This window comes from Trichogramma pretiosum, unplaced genomic scaffold, assembly GCF_000599845.2.
Source record: "Trichogramma pretiosum strain Unisexual culture from Peru unplaced genomic scaffold, Tpre_2.0 scaffold51, whole genome shotgun sequence".
NCBI lineage: Eukaryota > Metazoa > Arthropoda > Insecta > Hymenoptera > Trichogrammatidae > Trichogramma > Trichogramma pretiosum.
The window spans coordinates 206,977-234,969 of record NW_019641226.1 but is presented as its reverse complement, the minus strand read 5'-3'; the positions used below and the strand labels follow the sequence as shown (position 1 = coordinate 234,969).

Here is a 27,993-nt window from a genome sequence, read left to right as displayed (position 1 = left end):
TTTATGATTACATTGTTTAAAATCTAAAATATATATATGTGGTTTGTAAATTAATTAAGATATTTTAATTTTATTTAATATATCTAAGTCATTCGAGAACATTGGAAAAGAACTCGTGCGATAATAGCTGCAACTTGCTGATCTAATATTTGGCTCATCACAAGAGCAAGCAAACGAGTTTCATGTTGGAAAAGTAACGGTCTATTATCAGGATGTTTAGAAAGATTCAAAAGCGTACCAGCTGCTCTACGCAACATATCTAAACTTGTGCCCATAGATTCTGGATTTTCTCGAAGAGCTGCTATGCCGTGTTGATTAGCTACATTTAGGGCAGTATTTTCAGCTTGTTCAATAAATGACACCAATAAACCTATACATGGTGTTTGTAGAGCTATAGTTCGAGTAACTCCACTATCAGCAGATGATAGGAAATATAGTAAATTAACACTGAATTCTCTCAAAACTTGCTCTTCACTTCTGCATAAAAAGCGTGATAGAACACAGCATAATTTTTGAAGTCGAGAAAATGGTGGAGTAGCTACAACGAGATCTACATTGCTGTCAGTAACACATAATTTACATAGAGCTTCAAGAGCTAATCTTTGAGGAGACAAAGTTGAATTATTATTGACAGTTGGAAATGGATCTTGTCCATGAGCAGCTGGGCAAATTGACCAATGTAAAAGACCATCTAAAATTGGTCGTGAAACTTCTTCTGGATAGAGGCTTAAATCTAAGTATCCAGCAATATTTGATGCTATAACTAAAAAGTTTTCACGAATGTGGCACAAAAAATCCCACCACCATTCATTTCCTATTTGTAAGCTGCTACATGAGTCTGTAAAATCAGCATCTTCTTCGCGATCGTAATTGCGCGTTTTTTGAATTCTAATAGGGTGATCATGATGAAGCAATAATAATTTACCAAACATGCTCAAAAATGTAATATTTTTAGCGAATTCCATTTCATTTCCAGGAATGAAAGATAAATTTCGAAGAATCGTGGAAAGACACACACATCTTCGAGCTATTTTATCTTGAAGTTCAGAAACGAGGTATAAACTCGCTTCGTCTTTCGAGTAACTTTCGTCTTCATAATCATTAAGCTGCTTGCGTTTGAGAGTACCTGCTGGATCTCGTATATTTAAATTTAATTGTGATTCACTTTTGTTTGAAGAACTTTCATTGGAGACTTCGACATCCGAATCACGAAGGTTCTTTATTTCTTCGCAATCTTTTTTATTTGATTGAGTTTCAGACTTCGGAGTTTGACCAATGTTATCCGGCGAGGAGTCATTCGTTTTTTCAACTTGTTTTTCTGAGTCTTGGGATTCAGAATTTTTTTCGTTTGAATTTTCATCTTCCAATTTAATCGAAGTAGATTCAGTTGGCTTCAGTGGAGTTTTGGTAATTCTAAAAAGAACTTGATTCAAGTTTTTCATTTTCTTTTTCTTATTTTCTTGAGTATTTTTCAATTCTTCACTTGTTATTTCAGACACTTTTGAAGATGATCCACTTTGAACTGATGGGTTTTCAATAGTTTTATGTATTTCTTCATGATTATTGTTACTTGAACCATTTAATTTTAGTTTTGTATCCACATTCGATTGTTTACCATATTCTGAATATTCTTTTGAATGACGATTTTTCATTTGAGCTTCGAAAAATGTTATAATGTAATTGATGGAATTAGTATCAATATGCCAAGGCTCAGCATCAGCATCGTATGCTTGATGATCCCATAACCTTTGTGAATCTGATATAAATATATCGTCATTCCTCGGTATAATTTTAACAGGTTTTCCTTTGCGAGACAACAATGAATAATTAGTTGAAGAAATTATTTTCATACTTCTGTCAAGATCATCAGGCGCGGAAACTATACCAAGATCAATTATAGATTTGCATAAGTCTGTTTCTGTATTTGAACAATTTGTTTGATCTTCTTCGTTTTCAAACATGTCAGATAAAGATCGAGAAAAGTGTTCCAATAAAATGTCTAATAGTCCAGGTAAACTAGATAGACCAAAATACTGTACTGATGAATCATCAAATAATAAAACGTTGAGAACGTCTAGAGCCCAACAACTCTCAGCTAATAAACCAGATCGTAAAGCCATCATGATTCTCCATGCTTCAACGGGAGGTATATCACTTCGTAATAATTTCCTCCTTTTATAAGATAAAGGTGTAACTGATTCAACACTCTCAATGGGAAATGCTACTTCTCTTTTTGTTAAAGATTGATGATTGTTTTGCGGGCCCATCCCAAATTGATTCTGAAACAAATGTGCCATGAATGTAAGTTAATGCCAATTTTTATTTTTACTTTAACAGTTTTTCTTTTTTTAATCAAATACTCGAATGAATTTACTAATAATTAAAATTCAAAATCCATGAAATAATATTTGATAAGTGTAAAAAAGTGTATGTTACAACGGTATCTTTAAATAGCCTAGAAGGCGTAAAAAATCTTAGAGTACTCTCTTTTTTTAATTATTGAAAAGAGTACTTTATGCGTCGGTTAATGGATCATAAGTGTGAGCTTAGCATAATACAATAAAGTTTCGTACGATACTCGTGCCATGGGGAACACTTTTCGGCCCAGTTATTAGGCTCACTGCCCATGGGTCATAAACTACACGGGGCCAAAAAGTGTTACTTATGACACTTGTATCCTAAATTACTATTATAGTCTTCTAAACTAAAAATCGCAACTTTTCCGCTAGTTTTAGGCTCTTGGGCTAAACTGGCATTTGGCTCGAGTTGCAACCCCTCGTTTTGCTGAAAAAGCTTATTCACACCCGTATCATAATAGTACTTTACGATACTAGTGGCATAAGTAACAATGTAATTAAAATTATCCCTCATACCAAAAGCCGATGAAGATATTTCACATAAAAAATACTGATGCAATGTAAAAAGGAAAACTTTCAAATATTTTTTTTCAAGGATTCTACTGAATATTTTTTAAAAGTAACATGAATGCTTTGATTTGATTGTATTCTAGAAATTGACGCTGTGATTTAAAAGAATATCCACCAGGGATATAAGATTGTTGAAGTTTTTTATTTTCAACATGACTTTAGTATATCTTTGAAATACACTTTTTTCTCACGAAGAAGATGTATAGCTCTTCTTGAATGTATGTTCAATTCATCGTCTTACTACGAAAAACTTTCAGTTAAAGAAATATACTTTAATTTTACCTGATTCATATTAGATGATGTATATAGAGATGGTGATGGAGCACATCGGTTATCCCAAAGAGGTGGAGAATGCAAAGAACTTATACTTTGAGATAAAGAACGAATATTCTGTTGATTGTTCCATGAATATTGAGAATTAGAATTAATCGCTGGTGAAATTGTAGACATAGTAACAATTTGAGTTGGTGGAACTTGTTGATGTGGAGGATTTGATTGTAGTTGAGTTTGAGTGTTTGGGTATTGCATTCTCACACTCGAACCGGAATTAAATTGATTATTTCCTCCAGGCCACCCTAAAAACAATTGCAATTGGGTAAAATAATAATTAGGCATGCATATGATATTCAAACGTGTTCACTAATAAATTAATCCACCCACACTCTCTCATGTAGACTCTACATTGTAGAGTTGTTTTTTAGTGTTTTTATCGGGACTCTACTAAAAAAATAAATCTAGCCGCGGGATTTTCCCGATTTTTCTTGGCAAGTCTAAACTTTATAACGAATATGTAATTTGTCTTATATAATGCGGTGACAATCTATTTAAAAAATTGGTGTAATGCAATTTCATGAAATTTTTAAAATAATACGATGGGCTTGAAGTATTAATTAAAAATCGAATTTTTGGTAAATGTGGCAAAATTAAGGTGCTGAGGATTGGTTGAAGAATATGCAAAATTTTCGTAAGAACTAATTAGAATTTTCTGTATCGCTAATCACAATTTCCATATTTGATTTTTCATGTGTGGCGATTAGTTGAACACCGGAATTCAGTAGAAAAAAAGTTGAATAAATTCTATAGTTTTTGTCAATTTGAAACGCCAATTGGACCTATAATTTTTAATTATTGTTTTAATTATTAATTTATTACCTGTATATGATGATCTGGGTTGGGTGTAAATTGGATATTGTTGATCTTTCACAAAGTCGGGATGTCGACGAGGGGTTTGTGGACCCAAAGCAGGTGGTGGCATATTTTTATTAACTCCTGCAGGATTTGCAAATATTGAGCTTCCCAAATTAGAATTGTAAGTCTGAAATAAATTTGAAAAAAGACATTACTTTATCATTGAGCCGTGCTAATTGAATGACAGAAAATTGATGATCGATGATTATTTAGTTTAATGACAAAATTAGGAAAGTAATTCAATGACTTATTAATATTAATTATTATTTTAGCGAACTCTAAAACTCAAAGATTCTTTTCGACCAAAATATTTTGTCTAATAATGAAGCGAGTCGCAGATACTTGTCGACTAATCTGGTGAAAATGACTTCACGTGCTTTTTTTAAAAGGGAGAGAGATAGGATTAACAAAAAAAACCTATTAAGGAAAGAAACTTTTATGTTTAAGTCGCTTTTTACCTGATCAGCTCTATAATAATCTTGAGAACTCGTAAATGGACCTCCTTGCGTTGGTTGTATTTGAGATGTAGATTGAGGTGGTGCAACAGAGTGAGGTATAGCACTATTGTGCGGTTGCACACCAGGAGAATAAGCATTTCTTACATTATGCTGTTGATTGCCTCCATAGCGATTGAATATGTCTTGACTTGTCGAACTATTAGTAGATGTACTACTTACGTTGTAATTTCTAGAAAAAAATTGCAATGTTATTGAAGCAGAAAAAGATTTTGAGTAGAAAGCTTAAATGGTTATTATACTTTAATCAAGTTATTGAATTAAAATAAATTTTATTGTATAGAATTGCCATTTTCAAGGTGAATTTAATGAATTATGTGCTGATCTGGTCAAATGTTGAGGTCCAAGTCAAGCTAAAAAAGTGCTCTTCTGGAAGTAGTTTCTCAACGATCTTTAAATATACACCGTGCATCTTTGGCATGAGCTCTGAACTTTGAAGCGGTTGAGCGTAAAAAATTTTATGAAAAATGTTTAGTCAGAATAAGATTTTAACAGAATCAAGTAACTACATCGGTCTTTCGACGAATGCCAGAGAGTCTGGTCTGTATCAAGAAAAGAGAAATAAACAACTGATTAAATAATAACTGGTTTAAGACTGCGGAAAGACGGTAAGATGAACGATCATCTCATGTAGTTCTGGTCAGGGCATTGATGCTTTAGATATAATTTATTCGGTATTGGTGACCTTGTAGTCTACTTATGCGGCCCAATAGAAGAAGGAAATGTTGAATACATATGGTATTAATGACCGAGATTTATGCGCGAGTGCAAATCTTTCAAACGTAGCTGGGTAGTGACTATCACCGGGGACGGTGGATTAGGGTGAGCTCAACTGAACTCAACTTTGGCGGTGGTGAGTTGTTTTGTTTCCACTGTTACAGAACTAAAGCTTGAAAGTATACTGGATAAATTAACTAGAAGATGGGTGCACTTTACATACAAAAATAGTGGTCGGTCTATTGATGATAAAGGAAGAACATCGTTTCTTATAAGGCAAAATGTACCGCAGTTGAGTTAACACTGAGCTACGACAATATTGAGTGAAATTGAAGGAAATCTAGGTATTAAAGTTCGGGTTTTTAGACTCTTTCATATACTAACGCTTTCCATTTCACACAAAAAGAAAGTTCTATTTCAATCTATTTCATCTGAATTTCCAGTCAAATCAAGCTCAATTTTCTACCTTGAAATCCAGCGATTTTTTTTAAACAGGATATCTTTTTACGCGAATCAAAAGTTAAACTTAAATCAATAATTTACAGTGTAAATTTAAATTGTGGTACGTCAAAATTCATTAAAAAATGGAGAAAAAAATCATTTTATTAAACACCAAACATTAATTTTATTACCTTTCTAAATCTGTTGAATATGAAGAATAATGTGGTCGAGATGAGTATGGTTGAATAAATTCGTTTTGTTGCGAAGCAGCGACATTTTGTGAGCGAATATACTGGTCTTGAGAGTAATTAGTAAACGCTGGTGGATTAGCATACGGTTGTTGTTGAATAACTAAAACGATGAAAAGAACATGAAGATCCAGATTATTTTTAATAACTTCTTATATTTTAAAAATAATTTTTATAACGCTATCTTTGCGTTAGTAAGCATTTCTAATTTCTAGATTTTTAGGAATTAAAAAAAACAGGCTAGAGCAGGTGTACCATACTTTAAAAATACTTTCTGATCGTACGATAAATTTAATAAAATCTCAACTTCGTATTATAACGAGCATAGAAACAGCAAGTTAATATTTTGATTTTCAGACGCATAACGATAAAAAAATTTTGACTCGTAGTTTTGTTCACGTATTTAACTCTAATAGTGGGCTTCGACCTAAAATTACAAAAAACATAAAAATTTAATCACTACCAATGGATTGACTGTGCAGGAACTTTACAAAAACGTGTTTGAAAAAAAATGTTATCCAATTTCTGATATTTTTGTAAATTTCAAGAAAAAAATTTTACTAATATAGAATGGAGGCATAAGTCAATATGAATAAAGAAAAGTAATAATCTATTTGAATGTTAGTTTTAATGCAGTTTCTGCATTATTTGTAAAAAAGAAACTCTATACTCTAATATTGGATTCAAATATTACGTTACATGAGCTTGTAGTGTCAAAAATATCCTACTCTTGGCGAAAATTGTTAAAAAACTGGTACGCAGATTTTCACAAGAATTAACGATTTTTATTTGTTGTGTAAAAGTGAGAAATTTAAGGAGGTACCTCCGTCGAAGAACGGAATCGAACTAAATTACGTAAACATGATCATTTTTATAATAGAAAGGCACTGTTAAAATTTGGTGCAAATTCACTACTTAGTTGAAGAGACATCAGTAAAACATTTTTACATTGTTTATCATGCAAATGACGATAATTTTGTATATTTCATAGCATAACTCATAATTTTTCAGACGAATTTGCGTGAAATTTTTTGAGCTCTTCAATAAACTATCACAGTACCTAGTGTTAAAGTTTTGTAAGCTTTTACCGCTTAAATACTGTTCAATTAATTGAAAACTATTAATAAATGAACATTCTAGTGACATTCAGTGTAAATCTCGGGCGACGGTAAAAGAGCGAATCAATATAGCTAATCAATATAGTACGCGAACAACGAGCAGACGCGCCTGCCTAGGGACCATTTAGTTAGGTTAGTACCGTTACTTTCAACACACGAGCAACTGTGAAAACTTGACTAGCGTAGTACTCAGAGGTACCTCCTTAAGCCTAATCCGATCTTTTCACCCACGTTTCTACAAATCCACGCTCTCGAACGACAGTAAATAGCAAATTACTTAAGTGAAGATCAGGAAAAAAATACCCGTTCATAGTATACTTTGAATATGGGGCCATGTACACCAGTGGACTTAGATACTCGGACATTGAAGATCAACAATCGATTATTCGATTCTCCGATCACACGTGAACTGAGTCACGCGCATATAATTCCGCGAGGTACAACTAGCAATCGAAATCGATTGTTGACTTTCGATGTTCTAGTATCTAATTCCGCGGGTGTGAATTTCACGTCAAGTCTCCAGCGCTGTGTCCTCTCGGCATTATTAGGCTAAATCGCTCAATTTCTAACTCGTCAGGAAAGCTTGAAATGCATTCAGAAAAAATATAAAATATGATTTAGATGGAAAAGTAACTCAATTTTCCGTTTACATAATTAGATTTTCAAAAATTTTCCATTTTCCCGAATAAACATGACAAATAATTTTAAATTCAAATATCTGAAAAATTCGATTTTTAAGATTTTTTTAAATAGTCTATATCTAAAGAGGAGGCAATGTTACATCGAAGCAGCTTTTTTTAGAAGACAATTTGGTGATTTCTCGAGATATTTCTCGATAAATATGAGAAGTAAGGACCGATTCGCTAACTACATTGTTTTGCTTCCTCATAGAGGAAGCTCTGTGATAGGCTCGAAAACGAGATTTTGAACCAGACCTCGTAGGACAATTTGGTTTATATATTTTATAACAAACGTCTGTGTGTGTGTGTGTGTGTGTGTGTTTTTTTTTTTTTTTTTTTTTTTTTTTTTTTTTTTTTTTTTTTTTTTTTTTTTTTTTTTTTTTTTTTTTTTTTTTTTTTTTTTTTTTTTTTTTTTTTTTTTTTTTTTTTTTTTTTTTTTTTTTTTTTTTTTTTTTTTTTTTTTTTTTTTTTTTTTTTTTTTTTTTTTTTTTTTTTTTTTTTTTTTTTTTTTTTTTTTTTTTTTTTTTTTTTTTTTTTTTTTTTTTTTTTTTTTTTTTTTTTTTTTTTTTTTTTTTTTTTTTTTTTTTTTTTTTTTTTTTTTTTTTTTTTTTTTTTTTTTTTTTTTTTTTTTTTTTTTTTTTTTTTTTTTTTTTTTTTTTTTTTTTTTTTTTTTTTTTTTTTTTTTTTTTTTTTTTTTTTTTTTTTTTTTTTTTTTTTTTTTTTTTTTTTTTTTTTTTTTTTTTTTTTTTTTTTTTTTTTTTTTTTTTTTTTTTTTTTTTTTTTTTTTTTTTTTTTTTTTTTTTTTTTTTTTTTTTTTTTTTTTTTTTTTTTTTTTTTTTTTTTTTTTTTTTTTTTTTTTTTTTTTTTTTTTTTTTTTTTTTTTTTTTTTTTTTTTTTTTTTTTTTTTTTTTTTTTTTTTTTTTTTTTTTTTTTTTTTTTTTTTTTTTTTTTTTTTTTTTTTTTTTTTTTTTTTTTTTTTTTTTTTTTTTTTTTTTTTTTTTTTTTTTTTTTTTTTTTTTTTTTTTTTTTTTTTTTTTTTTTTTCTACTCCACCCCATTCGGACACTCACCGGTATCCGCCGTTAGGCATTGCTTCGGTGAGGCCGGGGTTAGTTGAGCATTTCTGCTACTCCTGTTAGTCGTTGTTTTCCATACATCCCCCATCCGTCGCATAGTGATATGCGACGATTAGGGGTTCAGGGACTCATCTTTATCTTCTTGGTGAACCTCCGATCCTGCACGATGCCGTCGGCGATTGTCGTATCCCCTTTTTCAGAGCCGTCTGCGTGGTCACGCATTGCTGGCATCTCCTCCTGAGTTGGGCCTCTCTTCTTAGGACTCGCTGTCAAGTGCCATCTTGTGAGTGTGGTTCTCGCTTCTGCAGCCGATGGCAAGTCCGCCGCTTTGCTCTGTCGGCTACATCTTGTGAGTGTGGTTCTCGCTTTCCGGCGCTACCCTGTGAGTGCTCCTCCTTTTTCTGTTGTCGTCTTGTGAGTGTGGTTCACGCTTCAGGCGCCATCTGTGCTCCAGCAGAGCCTTGGCTCTCACATCCGGCGCCCTCTTGTGTGTGTGGTTCTCGCTTCCGACTTCATCATGGGAGTGGTGTGCTCCATCTATTGCCAGCCTTGTGAGTCCTCGCCTCGGGCTCCTACTTATGGTTTTCCTATCGCTTCCAGCTCGCACAGTGATCGGGGTTTTTTACCGCTTCGGAGGCTGATGACATAGCCCGGGTCTTCTTTTTGAGTGGTACCCGCTCCACCTCAGGCACAGGCTCGACCACACCAGGCGAAAAAACGAACCTCGAAAATTCGTCCGGTGGGGATCGAACCCACGCCCTACGGCGTACCTTGTATCAGCAGGCAAGAACTATACCCACTGAGCCAAGGAGGCCGATTTTGTGTGTGTGTGTGTGTGTGTGTGTGTGTACGTCTGGTGGTCTGGAACCAGTGTAACTTTTGAACGGAGACACGCAGCGCGAAGTTCTTCGGCTTGTTTTGAAGGATTTGTGTTTCGTAAGAAGCGTCATTATTTTAGGATCCACCGAGTAGTTAAAGAGTTATGCTTCATTGTATAGGGATGAAAAATGGTTTTTTTGAAAAAAATTTTTTTTCGATTTTTTTTCATGTATAAATGAAGGAATTTTTATATTTTTTTTACGGTAGAATGGAAGCAGAGCAGTCAAACTTGAATTTAAGACAAAAAAAAAATAGAAATTCACCGAATATTTTTAAAATTAACGACGAGTTTTTATTTTCTCGGCCTTTTGGCTAACATAGAAATGTCCTGATGGTCCTGATGGTCCTGATGGTCGTGATCTACTGGTAGTTAGGACACCAGACAGTGAATCAAAATTTAAAAATACGAATTTTCACGTTAATTACCGATGCCTTTTATTAATATTATTTTTTATGAGGAAGCTCTTTGCCAATAAATTGGCAGCGGTTTTTATTATGTTATAAACATCAATGATTTCACTTTTTCGATCGATCTAGTTAAGAATTTGGCGATTTTGCCTAATAATACTGCGTCGGTCCGCACATCGCCTCGTCGCATCAGGCCACTAGTGTACTACAACACCAAGCGCACCGGAGCTCTCACCAAACCATTCACCCACACCGCATCACGCATTTTTTTCCACTCTTCCGTTCGAAATCACCCTTGCTAACCCCGCCTCATCATATAAAAAACTCATCTTCAATCATCTTTTCGCACTCGACAAGAACGACTGGCAAGCCCGCTGTACCACTGAAAATCTCACCCTCATTCCACCCTCACTCACCAACATACTGTCCTTCACTCCGTCATGAAACAAAATCTCTTATCACCTCGCCTCATCAAAAACAATGCATGTGCATAAATGAAAACCATCGCACCTACTATACTGTACTACTCTACTGTACTATGTCTATGTATATACTATCACTACTGCACCTATATCTCACAAACTGTTCTCTGCTTGTAAAATATTTTTGCTATGCAACTTTTGTAAATAATGCTTCATACTGGGCCACATGGGGTTCTACCCCACGGTCCGTCTTCAAATAAAACTTCAATTCAATTCAATTCAATTCGGTGCAGCGCTGTATAATTTACGTGAAATGGTTTTATTGTATCAGATGAAAATCAAAGCTGAGAAGTTTTTGAAATTATATGCTCTCGAATGTTTTTTTTAATCACCAATACAATAATGTAACTATTAATTGTTCTAAAAGGATATAAACTATAGCATCAAATTGTGGTAAATTAATTATATTAATAATATAAGATGTTAATAAAGTTACAAATAAGAAAATGATTGAGTTACCGTGGTGAGAAGATGCACTGCTTTGGCTTGGTGGTCTTGGAGAGTGTGGATTATAATCAGTAGATGAAGCAGCAGTGGAATTACCAGTATAACTATTTTGAAAATTAGCAAAAGCATCCAGAGAAGAGTTTGAGTTACCAGCTGGGTACGAATCTTGAGAATTTGAAGATCCTAAAACGAAGATATAAAAAGGTTTGAAAAAAGGAAGATAAAAATAATAAAAAGTATTTAATTTCGTAAATTACTTACCAGGTGATGGAATTGAAGAAGTTGTTTTTGAACCTTTCTTTTTAGTGCCAGCTTCAACTTGATTAATTATAGGCTGCGGATCAACACCTCCGCGATCAAAGTGGCATTCATAAGCGAGTAGATGTTTGGTGTAATGTTTTCGCAACGTATAAGCGGCGCTGCTGCTTGCACCTATTCCCAAGAGACCTGCTATATCTTTCCATGTTTTATTTTTCGTTACCTTAAAGTAAAATAGTTTACTTAATGACAATTCATCTGTATTGCAAACAAAAATTTTTTTTCAAAATAATACTTTTATTTATAATCAAGTTAGTAGAGCTTTTTTAAACAATTAAGGTAGTTGGATAATCATCATAACAATAGTACACTTTAGAATAGTTTCGGCATTCGCAACCTTTAAGCGGGTTAGGAGGCGAACATAAGCCAAAATACCATGATTTTATACTTTGATCGTTAAGTACTTCTTTAGAAAGCACGAATACCTATATTTTTAATGCACCAATCGAAAGGTGATGACTTTATTTTTCTAATGGATAGTTTTTTATTCCCCTCGTAACATAATTGAGCAAGTTATAGTAATTTCATGCTCAAATTGACAGCCTCCCATGATAGCCGTGTTAAAATATCAATTTTCGGATTGAAAATCCGGGAAAACTAGCATGATGACCTGGACTGAAATTTTAAGGGTTAATCGGGGATGACTTAATGAACAACCATCCAAAGTTTCAGCCCGATCGTAACACATCCAACCACCTTAAAAGACTAATTCATTGGATAAAAATGTTTTTAAATTTTATTTTTTTAACACAGTTCTGGTTTACAAGCATTAGGAATAAGAATTATTTACGGGTAAAGTTTGAAAAACTGCTTCGTAACCCAAAATCATCACTTAGAGGATAGGGGATATATGGCTAAAATAGATAAATGATGAACTAAGTGCTTAAGAAAAGGCATAGACCCGTAGCAATGTTTAGCAAAATTTCTGAGGGGATGCCTGGTTGTAGAATCATATACTCAGATACCCGAACAAGAGGTAAAAACTAGCGGCAAAGTGGCGATTTTTAGGTTGGGGTACTATAAATAACTTATTCTAATGAACCTTTAACAAAACTCTAAAAATTCGGAAGAAAAATGCATTCGAAATTTCGGGGAATATTTTTAAAACTGACATTGTGTGCAGTCTAAGGTAAATTTTCATCCGTTGGTGAATACTATGTTTTAAATTCGAAAATGTTTACTACTCTTTGAAACCTTTATTATTTAATATTATAGAATCACGAGATGTCTTAAAAAAGGATTGAAATTGAGAACAACCAGGTAAAAAAGAAGGAAATGGTCTCTAATTGTACTTATCAATATCTAGACAAGATAATCTAATACTATTATAAACATATAATGCAAAAAATTAATAAATTGAAACTAGAAAAACGGACTCTCTTTTCATGGGGGTTCTTTACATCATTTTAAAATCATTTAGAAATAAATAAAGTTTTTTATTACCTTACACACTTCTATGAAACCACCTCTTTCTTTAACGTAAATATACAAGCGGAACAAATCTAAAGGATTCTTAGATATAGTTGGGCAGCTTGTAATAGGTGTTCGGCGTTCTTCCATGAAACTGATTAGTTTATCGAGCCAGGCTCGGCGTTCAACTGAATCATCCATCTCATAAAGTTTTGATAAACTATCTGCTTTCTGAAAAATTAATAAAAAATTTAAAATGATAAAACACAATGCCAATCATGAGTGGTAAATTATTTTTTATTTACTAGTTATTATCTTAAACACGATTAAATCATGAAATTGATACACAGTGCATTTTAAGACATTGAAAATAACTTGCAATGTATGACGAATAAAAGCAATAGTATGACGAAAAATGTCTTTTTTCTAACATTTGTTAGTGCGCAAAAAGCGTTTTTGGACACTTGTGTGCGGTAAAATGCCTCATTTTGGACACGGGTGTGCGGTAAAACGCCTCATTTAAATGAAAGTATTTTTCGCTTACTATTGCATAAAATTTTGTATGCAACGCGTGCCCAGCTTTTAGCGCACAGTGCCATCGAAAAGTGTCCCCTTAACACGAGTATCTTACTTCATTTTATAGCACTGTGCCAAGATCACATTTATGACACGCTTTTCGGCGGCATAAGTCGCACTTTACGACACCGCATCGTTCGCATCACACTCCCTGCCCTCGAGCTCTAAACTACACCGTGCCGTACAGTGTTACTTACAGCCCTTGTATTGTAAAGAAAAAATAGCATGGTTTTAAAGAAAATAGTCACTGTGATATTTAGACCTGCACTTATTCATTTGAGTGCACGTAAAGTAAATATTTATTGCAGATAATTAGGAAAATATCAAAAGAGTACAGGCATTTATCGCTATTAAGGGTTGCTGATCCTATAAGACACAAAGTATTGAGAGGGGACAAACTGGTGTTTCCAGTTGCAGTTTAAAAATGGTTCAAATAATCCAAAAATTTAAAACTTTTTTTTATGATCCCAAAATATGTTCATACTACATCTGAATAGCCAAGAAAAACTCTTTCCTAATATCCAAGTTGTGTTATTTTTTTTAATAATACTTCACATTGTGATATGAATTGACAAGTTAAATGGTTCTAATATGATTTATTGAATAATTTTATTCTGTGAGGTCTCTAAATCGTTGAAAAATTACCCACTTTTACTAAAATGGAGCAGAATTTGGATATACATTTGTGCTTCTCTTCCAAGTGTCTTAACAAGTATTTAGTAATTATAAAATATTGGCCCTCTAGGAACATACATTGGAAAAGCCTCTACACGCTAGGACGAACCTGCAGAGCCAAGGGACCCGTGTGACCCGACAGGGTGCGTAGAGCAAGGACTTTTTTAGATTAACTGAAAATCAGTTGTTAAATTATATACCATGGTCATGGACATGTTTTTTCTGCAGAAAGCCACTTAATAGTACTTTACGATACTAGTGGCATAAGTAACACTTTTTGGCACGACGTAGTTTAGGGCCCGAGCGCAGCGAGGATTACATTATTTAATTGGAGAATTTAAAATATTAAATATTAAAAAGAATTTAATAAAGTTGTTATTTTTCATAAGATTCCGTCATTCACTAGACACGTCGCGTAGAGAACGCAATTGTAAGTAGAACAGCTACACTCGCTTGAGCCTTCTTAAAGTATTTAAGTCAGGTATACATTAGTGTGATCATGAAATGAAGTATTTCAATAAGTTCCATTCAAATAATTTTTACTTATATTAAAGTACTTCAATCATATTAGATTACCTTAGATCGGTATGGGTCCTGAGTAACATGGCTGCTGTACATCTGAAATAAAAAATAAAAGTATCATTATGTGGATGTAGTAATAATAACACTTACTACATTATTTATGGTTAAACTATAGAGTCCGCTTATTGTAATCACAATGGGATCAATCGTTTTGATTTCTATAACCGGCTAATCTATTTGAGCGAAGGTTAACATTTCGTCAAAATGTAATGAAAATAAATAAAAAACGATATTTTTTCTCTAAAGTAATCGAGAAAACCATCTGTGACTTTCAAATTTCACAGTTATTTATCAAGATTTTTAAGGAATAATTCACAATATTACACGGTTAGTTTTGAGCCATCGCGTATGATACAGCATTGCTATGAATTTGGAGCGCAGCACACGATGAGCATATCCCCGCAGAACACACTTCAGGTAAAATTGCAAAAAATTAATTGTGTGATCACATTGAATGTTTCAGTGAATTTTTTTTTAATTCTTTAAAAAAAATTACAGTTTGGTAGCAGAGTATTCAAGGATTCTGAAAAAATGTATTTCTATGCAATTCATCTATAATAGTTTTGGATTAATAGACTTCTTAAACTAAGATTTTTTCAAATTGATATTGAGTGAAGATTGAGGGATTCTCATAATTTCGTGGCAACACTGCTCACTAATTTCTTTTTCAGATTCTCATGTCAAACCTTTAATGACTGAAATAATTATTTTTGGTTTTAATTCATTATTTTCTAATGTGATCTATAAACAACAGTTTATACCTTCAAGATTTATCAATAGTAAACGCATTTTTTAACAATGAAAAATATTGCTTTATGGAACTTTAGAGAAAGTATTCTCAAAAATGACGGATTTATAGCCGCCTATAGGCTTTTTACGACATACCATACATATTGAAAAGGAATTTGGCAATAAATATTATTATTATACATTTAGACCCGATTGACAAACTATATTTTAACTCATTAACGCCGAGACGGACAGAATTTTTTTCTCTATTGTAGTCTGCAATTAAATCATCTTATCGGAACGAGAAAAATTTTTGAGTACTCATTATCTATGTAAAATTTAATGTACTTTTTGAATATGGGTTTATAATTAACCTCTGATAAATATTAAAAAAGTTATAAACAATTTACTGCGAAAAAACACGATTTTGAAGCTCGAAAAACAACTTTGATTCAAATTTTTTTTATGAAAGAGACTTGAACTGTAACCAATAATACCTAAAATTGTGGAAGTCCTAACTTTTTCGTTTGTGTACAATTTATTTAATAAAATTTGAGTTAAGTAAAGGGTTGAATTATCATCGTTTGATGTGTTCGACTCTTGATTAAGATAAAATATATATAAAATCGTGAGTTTTCCAAGAGGATGCCAAAGTAGCATCTAGCTATCGCGATTTAAAAAACAACTTGTATCAACAGCATTGGTAAAATATACTTGTTGACAGGTTGATGCAAGGAGGTACCGCGTCCATTGCCGTATTATTTAATAAATGAAAAAAAAAAGTGGAATAATGACCTACAGTTTAAAGTACTGTAGGTGGGATTTGAATTTTCAATAACTTTTTTTTCTAATGTTGCTCGTTGGCGAACAAAAAAGTACATTTTTTGGAACATTTTTTGGTAAATTTCTTGGGAAAAGTGTATTTTTTGGAGTCTACCATTTTGAATATTCAAATTCCACCTAAAGTATTTTAAACTATAGGTCATTACTAGAAATCTATCTGCGCGCTACGCGCGCATGGAACTCTTATGAGTATGTAATTTAATATATGGAAGTATTTTGAAAATAATAATCAAGATATTATTAACTACAGAGGGCGTATATAGATGACACTAAAATATTTCTTGTACTTACATGAAGTTGGCTTTAAGAGGGTTCAATTCGATCTATAATCGCAATGGCTCTTTTATATATTAGATTAGATTAGATTCTACAATTTTAGGTATTATTGGACACAGTTCAAGTCTCTTTCATAAAAAAAATTTGAATCAAAGTTTTTTTTCAAGATTCAAAATCGTGTTTTTTCGCAGTAAATTGTTTATAACTTTTTTAATATTTATCAGAGATTAATTATAAACCCATATTCAAAAAGTACATTAAAATTACATAGAACATGAGTACTCAAAAATTTTTCTCGCGCCGATAAGATGATTTAATTGCAGACTACAATAGAGAAAAAAATTCTGTCCGTCTCGGCTTAATGGGTTAAGAACGAGTCTCTCAAACATTTATTTATTTTCAATTATATTAAGGAGGCTCGATCGAAAACTTAATTCATTTACCATCCTCGTGAAATTTTAACACATGATAGTTATTGTGGTAACAAATTCATTGATAAAAAAAAAATTAGGAAAAAGGCTCACGGAAATAGCTGTATCTCAGTACAGAATCAACATTTTGTAATTTTGAATAATGCAGTGGAAAGGGGAGGAAATATCCTACTCAAAATTTCAATAAAAAAATTTTAAGCTTAAGGTGTATATAAGCCCGGATGAAGCCCGAAAAAATTATTTTGTGATTACGGTGAGTGAAAGGAAAGTTTTACAATCTTAATCTTAATAATCTCGACGAAAAGTGAGAGGTTCGCTTCTCGGCCTGATTTTTCATAACATCCAAAATCAATGAATGGATAGAAACTCATTGTTGTTTGATACAAAAAAAGCTTATTTAGACTGTCGTTTGAAAAAATTGTTTATCGTGAAAGTCTCTCAAACGTACTATGTAAGCGCATAATACACGAAAACCACGATCTACCGTTTTTTTATTATGATCAATATTTAACCATCTTAAGGGAGATTTGAAGCCAGCATAAAAATCGAATTGCTATTCTATTTTAGAAAATTCTGCTAAATTTTTTTCTAAAAAGATCTGATACCCTGTATTTTGAAGCTTTGAAAGGTTAACATTGACCAAACATTTGAAAAGAGGGGATTACAAATTTGATTTTAACGATGGCTTCGGCATCTTCCTGATATTAAATTGGTTTTCATGAAGATATAAAATGGAATATAAATATAAAATGGAGTACTTACTGGACTCGCCGGAGGCCTTGGCCAATTCGGATTATGAATATCTGAATACTCTTCGTGCATAGTATTAATACCAGCTGGTGTAGAAGCGACTGTACTTTGAGGTGGGCATGGGTGGTTATGAAACATTATCAAATCTTTCCGAGATTTAGGTGTATAAGGAGATTCTTCAGTAGACACTAAAAAATAAACAACACATTTTTATATTATTTTCTGATATTTCTTAAAATATTTAATTTTCAATGAAATAAACAATTCTAAAAAACCATTTTTATGAAATAAATATAAAAATAGTATAAAATTATTGGGCAATCATTTTCATACGGTCAATATAAATATACCGAATATTTAAGAACTAAATTCTATAAACTTACCGACAGCTGGAGACATCGATCTAGACCCTGTAGAACCTGTTGGAGATGGAGTAGGTCTCATTGTTTGTGAATTAGGAGTTGTTGGGCCAGCTGGACCACTTGAACTATCATTACTATTTTGACCAGATAATTCCTGTATTGTAAAATAGTTGTTTAGTTTATATTACTTCTAATTAGCTTCACATATGCATTCATTGAATCTTACGACACAAAAAGGAGAATTATAAAAACTTATTTAATTTTTTATATCATTGCATGGCTTAAGTTCACATTTAAGGCACGCTTTGTTGTGACTTAAGCTGCTCATTATTGCACCGCGACGCTAGCATGAGCACCTTATGTCTCGCCAAAGGGGGCCTAAACGTGAACTGGGGAGATTACGATATCTGTGGCACCGCAAGATTATGATGAATTCCAACAGAGGACACTAAAACTCGATAAAATTAGATTATAAAATATTTAAACGCTTCACCAGATTACATGTACCACTTTTTGTGCTTTGGATTCACCCCAAATTTACACCATGTTAATTTCATGTAAAGAATACCTATGACATAAATGTTTCCCTTTGATGTGAGAATGGAAGGCGTTAGGTAAGTAAGGTGAGAGGCGAAAAGCGGGTGCAAGGGCGCGGCCCCTGCTGGGGGGTAAGGGGGGGGGGGGGGCGACGCCCCCTCCCACTGCCAAAAAATACCATCATGGACGATAAAAAAGAACATAGTCGAAAATCAATTAATTGAAAATTCAATTTCCATTTTTCAAAATAAGTTTTTACGTCAATTGTAAAATTAAAAAAATTAAAAATCGTTCTCATGAAAATCTGCATCTGATTTTATATATTACGTATCATTTACGTTTATCTACGATTCCCTCAAGACACGATATGTTTATAGGATGTCCTACCACAAAATCCGTTTTCAGGATAACCTAACATTCAATCAAGGCATGATCCATTCATAGGATAATAAAATAAAAATACTGCAACTAGTATGCACAAAAAAAGGTTTTAGCGTCCCCTGTTGGAATTGATCATAACAACGCGGTGCCACGGATATCGAAATCGTGTCCGTGAACTTATAGTGCTATAATAGTATAATATAACATGTGTATAATGTACTGTTTTGTAGCACTTTGCAAAATTCACATTTATGCCCCCTTTTCCGAGTTATAAGTCGCACTTTCTGGTACCGTGGAGTGAGGTTAGCACACGAGCGCAGCGAGTGTGACAGGAACGACGCGGTGCCAGAATGTGCGACTTACATCACAGAAAAGCGCGTCATAAATGTGAACTTATTTTTTTATGCAGTGCTATAAAAAAGTATACGATACTTGTGACTCAAGTAGCCTATTCTGAACATGGACCTAGCACCCTCGCTAAGCTTGGGCGATAACTAAGTTAGGCCAGTTAGACAAAGAACGCAATAACCAAATCATAATAGAAAAAAAAATTGAAATTAATTTACACAATCGATCTAATAATCGATTTCTTTTTTACAAAATTTTTTTTTAAATTAATCACAAATGCAAAGTAAAAATATACAAGGTCACTTTTTCTTTACGAATCTATCAGAATTGGGATCTTTTCCAAGGAAAGTACTTAAATGGCATCTTGAATTGTCTGAGTTAAAAGCGAATCGACTGTAAAATGGATAATCATGAGAAAAAGGTTTGAAATGGTTTATTTTTATTTGTTACGATATTTTTTAGCATCGAAGGTTTGCCGAAGTAGTGATATCCGATACAAGTTCCATAAGAAAAACTTTTTGCATGCCATATTTTGGGCCTGAGCGCAACGAGGATCTTAATAGCTGGTCCAAAAAGTGTCCTCTATCGTACGAGTATTGTACGCGATTTTTCCGATTCATAAGTTACAATTTCTGGCATCGCCAAAAGAGCGCTAATAACGAGGTATATGCGAATAGATCTTGGCAATGGAGGCATAAATGTGAACTTAGCACAGTGCTATTAAATTACATACAACGATCGTGCCTAAAAAGACACTTTCTGGTGTGGCTATTTGGATATTCGCTGCACTCGTGTCCTACATCGCGCTGGGCCATGAAGTATTACTTATGGTACTATTATTGTGAAGTATTATTATTTTCGAATACTTTATCCACAATAATAGAAGTATACATCAGTTCTATCAAGTCCTTGGAATATACAATTTTCCGGGTACGTTTAAACTAGACTATCAAGTAATATGTTTTTCAGTATTCATTTGAGGTAGGGGTGTATATATTATGAAAATCTACATTTTTAGTGCTCAATCGTTAAAAAACGAAACTACTGCATAAATTTCAAGTGTTATAACAGAGTAATGTATACATCAATATCGATGTTAAATTATCAATGAAAAATTGAAAATTTTTAACCTGTTGTTGACTGGATGGCTGGGGAGATGATGGTGGCGGAGCTGGTGATCGAGACATGGATCGTTGAGGAGAATTAGAAGTTGATGCTATAGAATTAGCCATAGGCCCCTGTATACTTGGGTTACTTCCTTGGTTCCAAGTTCTTTGCTCTTGAAACAAGTTTGTAGAAGGTCCAGAGTTTAAATTGTACGTGTTAACCTAAAAATATATATAAATTAGGCATCGTATGATTTATCTTTAATTGAAAATAGTTTATTTACGAAGTATATTTGAATGATGTATTGTATACTATCAAACGTTAAGAAATTAAGAAAATTGTCTGGTAAAATTTTGAAAAATTTTCATAAATTAAAACTAAAAAAGGAAACGAAATTCTATCCATGTTGAAAACAAAACTTCCGATTGTAATAAGTGCAATACAAAATCGATGAAATTTATTCCGAAGTTGTAAGTTATCTTCACCAAAAGATAAATAGAAATATTGAAGAGCTTGAGAAAATTTCAATTAGGATATAAAAAAAAAATATGTGAATTTCTTTGTCAACTTGAACCTTTTGGTCAGCAATTAAAGAAGGCAAGTTCCTAATCTCTGAGACATTTTTACGCTTGAAAAAATTAAGAGGGCAAGATATTGTCACGTCTCATTAATTCAATCTCCGTTGCATCAATTGGTTAGACCGGGTGGCAGTGACGTAGCTGGTAATTAGCTATTTAAAATATACAACAGGTTTAATGTGAGTTATACCGACGAGTTGGGTTCCTCACATTTTTACGTGGCATACAGATATGGCTGTTTCAATGAGGTCGACAAGTTTCTTGAGTTTGGGCAGGATTCCAATTGCCTCGAAGATAGGCAAGGGTTCGCTGCTCCACATTTCTCTGAGGTAAGAAAAGGGAAGTCAAATCACTGCTAAGAAACGGTGTTACCCGAATTTGGCCGATGCAGAAGGGATGACACCTCAGCACATTATTTGTCAGAGATACGAGAATAATGGTTTGATGGATAAGAAATGTTGTACACCGCTATGAGTGGCTCTGTCTTGTAGCCACATACGCCACTTTTCATTTTTTAAGAGCACGAATCCAAATTTAGTCAATGCGGAGGGATCTAAACTCCTCTGTACATTATTTTCCAGATATACCAGTACGATGACTAGCAGTTATTCTTCAAGATGTGCAAAGGTAAACAAATGACGTTGCAAGTTCATGCCCGAGAGAATTGTGGTCGAACACCGCTGCATTGGGTCGGATGTTGTCTATGTATTTTAAAATCGTGTTGCTAATTTGTCTAACGTCGTTTTCTCCACTGAGAGTCACTTTAACGGGCACATTAAATCATACATGTGTAAGGTATTAAGAAAAAAGTAATGTAATTGGGATTTCATATGTACGTTTTTTACTATAAAAAAAATTCAATTTCGATTTATATGGCTATTTTTGAATTTCAGCTTGAAACAGTCGTCTGTCTCGTTAAGGGTGCACATTTTCCATTTTATTTAAACCCGAGCATTGGATACAAATAAGCTACCTATTGTGAAATTCCAAAGGTTTACATTAATCAATTGGGTTATAAGTAGTCTTATTTTGTTCGACAGACCTTGTTGAAAAATTAATACCATGCATAAAAAATGGATCAAGTAAAAGTAAGTATTAAATATGTATCAAGTTCTTCGTTTTTACATGTGTTTTTAAAAAAAAAATCAATGAAACTATAATCCTTTATTTCATTTATTTTTCTGATAAAAAATTCAAAGGTGATATTTAAAACTAACCTGGTGATGACTATACGGCGCATGTGGTCTAATTGGAGCAGAAAAGCGTTGATTAAATCCTGGATAAGATGACGAAGTAGGTGAACTGGTAACACCCTGATTATGCAACCTCGGCGAGCTCTGTTTCAACAAAAAATTTAAATAAAATAAAGATATCGAAAAGAATTTTGTTTTAAAATAGAAAACTTAATCGGTAGTGTAAAACAAAATTCTTATATTTTGTTCAAAAATACATATTGATTTGATTTAAAACCTCAAGTGCCTGACATATGATGACTGATCTAAAACTAGGGGCGCCACGGGTCTAACTTATAAAAAAGAGATGGACCTAAAAGTGAAGCCAATCTATTCGGCCTCTGATTGGTCGACTGACTTTTGACTCGAGTCGAAACGTAATAAAGTGACATCTACGGTCAAAATAGCAACTTTTTCGAAACTGACTGAAAGATGTACGCGCGCGAAGCGCGCCTGAAAGTCTTTATAACCTCAAAAAACGAGTGAAAAAATTAACACGCGCGGAGCGCGTTTGAAACATACTAGTAACGTAAATAGCCAATGTCCAATAAGGGTTACCGACATAATATTTCCGCGCGATACAATCTCCGCAACAAAATCTCCGGTGACAAAATCTCTGGAGTCAAAATATCACAAAATAACCCAAAATAACCCAAAATAACCCAGTAAAGCAATAAAATAATATTTATGGATACCTAAAAAACATTAAAAAATTTTAAAAAATGCGGCGGTGTTTGGTGTCGCCGGAGATTTTGTCAGCGAATATTTTGTCGCACTCCCGTAAAACATTATATAAGCACAAATAGTCTATACTAATAGAAAGGGAGATGAGCAGTACATTGATAGAATTATAGTACTGATATAAGTTTGTCAAACACAGCGGAACACTGCTGCAGTACACAAACAACAGAAGCAGTGAGTGGCGGCAGCCGTTGCGGTGGTTGAAACTTAGAGCGCACTGAAAAACGGCCACGAATGTGAAGTAAGTTTACAGTTTGAACGGCTCTAATTGAGTTTGTAAATAAAAATAATAAATTATATTTTTGTATAATGAATTTTAATTTTAACTTAAAACATAAGGTATGAAAATTAAAAATATGATGATGCGTTTGCTCGCACAACTATCAATTTCATATCATCTAAGATCCATGATATCTTATAATTGTTACTAAAAATTACAGGAATAATTTGAATGAAACGGATTCAAGGCTCAAATTATTAATTAAGATATCACTGAAACGTAAAAAGAAAGGTGGTACGCTACTCTTAAGAGAGAAAAAACTAAAGTTGAGTTTAAAATTCTAGGATTCTGCTTCGCCGGTTTTTTGAAAAATCGAGCTAGCTCAGGAATTATTAAATAAATTTTGAGTTTAAAAAACGCATCGTACAAAATCAGCGATGCTTGCGAATTTTTAAAATCTGAAAGTGACGTTGGAAAGGTGAGACAAAAACCTATCAGAAAAACGAATGCAATTTTTTTCATAAGTGATTGTACTCGGCCGTTTCTTAGAAGAAACAAATAAACTTATTCGGTTTTTCGTTTTTTAATAAAAACTGGCGATCGAAAAGTCATTTTTTTGTATGCAAATAATTTTAAAGTATACAATAATGTGTACCATTTGATTTGTCAGAAAAAATCCTAAATTTTGGCAGTATCAAAAAATTTTTAGATTTTTTTCTGTTCATTTGCTGTACCTTCGAAAATGAATTTTGCGCAATTCACGAAAAGAAAATATCGAAAAAGTGCATATTTTGCAATTTTATCGCATTCCTAGGTCAAAACTAACTACGGCGATCGATTCTGCACATAAAATTACGTAAGATAACGTCTTGTCAATGTAGATTTTACTTTAGAGCAAAGTTAGAAATCTATAATATGTCTATCGAGACCGGTTCCCGTCACTTTTCGGACTTCGTAGGTATGTAAAGACTTATACATTAAGAATTTGCAAGTATCCAGGCGATACTTAAATATCGATGCCAAAGTGGTCCGGTCTAAGGGGTTTTAACACAACAGCATCCGTGTTATAAGTGCACTAACTGAACCCCTACTTTAATGACTGGATTACCGAGGTAGTATGAGTAGCCTCCTTTTTTCGGATGTTCAAATGCTAGTGCTGATAAGAAGCGGCCACCGCCCACGCTTAGTCTGGACCGGGTAAAACGACATCGATGACGCACCGCTATGTGCGGATAAGTTTGCGAAGATCGGAGATTTCTAGGAAGAAGTGGACGGAAGACCGGAGGCAATTGCACGACTGGAGCAATTTTTCTGTCCCTGTCATTCTTCGTTATGAAAATATTATACCTATTGTCGATTTTATGATATTGGTAGAATTTTCTGTAGACAGATTTGAAATAAAAATTTGATGTTTGTAATTGAGCAAAAGAAAAAAAATTAGCCAGACAAACAGCCGAAAAAAGATTTTGCTTTACTTTCAGATATTCAATCATGAGCCTATATTTACTTTTTTAGTGTTGATGGTATAACTGATGGCTAAGGCAGAAGTTATACGAAAATAGGCTTATTTGGTGACTTTTTGCTTTTTCGCCTTTTATTGACGTTTCTTGGATATTTTTTGATATTCTCAGAGTTTTTCCGGACGTTAGCCTTTAAGGCTCATTACGAAAATGTAGAAGAACACATTCTGAGGACTGTGTGAATCATTTGGAAAATGTCCAGCAAAAAAGCTCTCTAGTAGTTTTTACCCTATGTCATTCTAGGAATTTATGAGATATTTATAATTAGCATGAATTTCTTAGCCAAAATTGCCAAGAAACTCTTATCTGAATTGGCCATTTTGTTTTATGTCATTTGATTTGTATTTTTAATGTTTTAATTCCAAAGTAAGAAAGTTATTTCCGAATATGATAAAGGAGAGCATAAATGTTTTATCATTTAGGGTCAATTGCTGCAATTGGTCAAAAATTTCTATACCTTATAGCATACAAAGTAATTGTACAACTAACAAGTAATGACTTTAATGTCAATTTAAGTAATGACTTAATTATACAAAATTAAAAATGCAGCAAGATATTCAAAAACAGGCTGAATTAATTACTAGTTCATTATTAAACGGAGAAAGAATTTAAAAAAAATCTGGTTCATTTTTCTTTCTCTCGCTGTATCTTGTGAAAATCTTATTTTCACACTCTAGAAAATAGCTATTCAGATGGGAAATATCCTGCTTTTTTAAATCTTAAATACTTACAAAATGCTAACAACGAAGTTATGAGCTAAAGTTAAGCCTCCTTTGAGCTCTTAATTAATGTAAAAGTGGATTAAATTAAATGTTCAAATAGTTGTGTACTATCATATTAGGTAAGACAATAATTTACTTATAAATTTATGTAGCAGATAACATTAAAATAAATTCTAATAAGTAGGTAGTGCAGCAAATTATTAGCAATTTGAACTTGAGGGTACTCAGTAATCTAGAATCCATTCTATCTCTCATTTTATGTTCATAATAAAAATTATTAATTTTATATGTCTGAGGACCATTTATATTCACTTAAATAATTAGTTTTAGTGTTTTTACAATTAATTAATGGTAGAAAAGCAAGATTCTATTGCCAAATATATATATATATATATATATATATAAAAAAAAAATAGACCATTTAACACGTTCAAACCCAACTAATAATGATTGAAATTTTCATTTTAAGCTTAAATTATTAATTAAGGATTCAGTCAACAATTAAGAACAAAATAAATTATTAAAAGACAAAACATACATGTTTCAGGTTATTCAATAAGTATTATCAAAAGCAGAATTTGCCAAGTATACATCTTGACAAATAATGAATTTGGTAAAAGAGGGTGTTTATTTGTTGTGTAAAACAACTCATAATATTGTGTTAGTATATGCTACACATATACATACATGGATTATTCTAATTCCTAATAAATTCTTCATTACAGAGGAAAAAAACATTTATTCTAGGGGTTTTAATGATGTTTTCCTAACAATAGATTTTAATATTAAAAATAAAATAATGTTTATTATCATGATTTAAGAAATCTTGTTATAATTTTAAAAAGTAGTTGGTATTAAAACTTTTAATAGACATTATTTCATTTATGTCATGACATTGAAAACAAATCTATCATAATTAAACTGTTAATAATTTTTTACATTCTTAACTAAAAATTCATATAGTTAATTATTTATCAAAGTTTGCAGGACAGAAGCAGCCACACATTACACATGTTAAAATTAATATGATCCATTTTAATTTCAATAATAAAGATATCTTAAATCGCAATATCAAACATTATTTGATTGTTAGCATTGAATGTCATAATGTTTTATCCACTAATTTTTTAAAATAAATGTTTCACATCAAAAATTCTACCATGATTTGAGTCTTTGGGTTATTTTTGTTATCAAAGTCATACTTTTTAGTATTTGGTTAACAAAAGTTTAAGTAAGACAGTATATACTTAGCTAATTTTTGAGAACATAAATCAATTGCTTATGTTTGGTTTTAAAAATCAAGTTATTTTCTTTTTAAAATTTATTTCAAACAAGTAAATTTAAAGCTATTGATATTTTCATTAGACTGAGTATATATAAATTAATATTTTATTATTAATAATATAAATTTGTACCGTTTGAGGTGGTCTCTGACAAGGTTGAGAGTATAAAGACGATACTGTTGTGGGTCTTTGAACAGCCCATGGTTGCTGATAAGATTCTGGACCCAGAGTTGATGAATAGTTACTATGAATTCTGTGAACAGGACTCGATGACTGTAATAACTGATTCAATGTAGGTGTTGGTCCAGGGGTTTGGGCCATACCCTGTCCTGGTATCATCCTTGACTGTCCAGGAAAAGGTAAAGGAACAGAAGGATGCCCATGTCTAGGTTCCATCTTAGGAATATTATAATTTTCCTCTATATCATTGTTTCGAGTTCTGTCATTTTCAGATAATTGTCGATTATGAAATGATTCAGTTGATTTATTAACTGCATACTCTGACGGTTTTTTATTGAATTCATTATTTTTTGAAACATATTCTTCTGAATATTCTGTATGTATTTGATTGGAAAATGAGTTATTAGACCTAATGGGTAAATCTTGAGAATCTGGTTTGTCAATAATATCTTGTTGTGGTGTGCCAGGATTTTGGTGAATATCTCTTGAAGATTGTACATCACATGATGGATTAACATTCACATCTTCAGCATGAAACTGACTCATGGTGAAATAAATTCACACCAATGAATAAAGTCAATTTCAAAATCAAGTATGATGGAAAAACTGTATAAAATATTTCAAATCACTACATAAACAGAGGTAATGACTTCTTTGCAGAGTTTGATAAACTTTTTAAGAATTCTACATTAGCTGTCATCAATATGGATTAAAAGTGTTCAGTAAGGAAATAAGGCGTTGAAAACGTATTTTTCTTTATATTTTCTTGCTATATACATTTACATGTACAATGATTAGCTCTTATCAACAGTATAAACTATTTTAATAGCTAAAATGGTTTATATGCAATGATTTATAATCTATCCGCACATTTACTCAATATTAATATTAAAACTTAAGGGTCAAAACACCAATGAGCGTAATGTAATAATAAAGAAATACGTACTTCCATTTTATTTAATACCTTTAATTAAAAAATTCTGAATCAATGATTGACTTATCAAAAATGAAAAATCTTAAGTTGTTTAAGAAACAGTTTTTTTGAACATTAATATTAACTAGGTGTT

At 32.3% G+C, this 27,993-nt stretch overlaps 1 protein-coding gene across 1 annotated transcript; it reads right to left on the bottom strand.

The window, feature by feature from the left end:
- Window positions 1-16: 16 nt before the first annotated feature.
- Window positions 17-27,857, bottom strand: LOC106648091 (trithorax group protein osa). Its single transcript, XM_014364769.2, has 14 exons — window positions 26,879-27,857; window positions 22,246-22,365; window positions 20,474-20,671; window positions 18,099-18,231; window positions 17,728-17,903; window positions 14,681-14,722; window positions 12,887-13,084; window positions 11,387-11,606; window positions 11,138-11,308; window positions 5,980-6,139; window positions 4,574-4,802; window positions 4,080-4,242; window positions 3,210-3,502; window positions 17-2,279 (listed from the first exon to the last, which is right to left on the bottom strand). The coding sequence occupies exons 1-14, from the start codon at window positions 27,470-27,472 to the stop codon at window positions 84-86; spliced, it is 4,893 nt and encodes a 1,630-aa protein (XP_014220255.1). The 5' UTR covers window positions 27,473-27,857; the 3' UTR covers window positions 17-83.
- Between the last annotated feature and the right edge of the window lie 136 nt (window positions 27,858-27,993).

What these genes read in the sequence shown, in the direction of transcription:
- LOC106648091 (XM_014364769.2), bottom strand. Translation starts at nt 27,472, where the DNA reads ATGAGTCAGTTTCATGCTGAAGATGTGAATGTTAATCCATCATGTGAT. An exon ending in GTCAGAGACCACCTCAAACG is followed by an intron (nt 22,366 to 26,878) that starts GTACAAATTTAT and finishes TTGTTGAAACAG; the next exon opens with AGCTCGCCGAGGTTGCATAA. An exon ending in CATCATCTAATATGAATCAG is followed by an intron (nt 2,280 to 3,209) that starts GTAAAATTAAAG and finishes CATTTGTTTCAG; the next exon opens with AATCAATTTGGGATGGGCCC.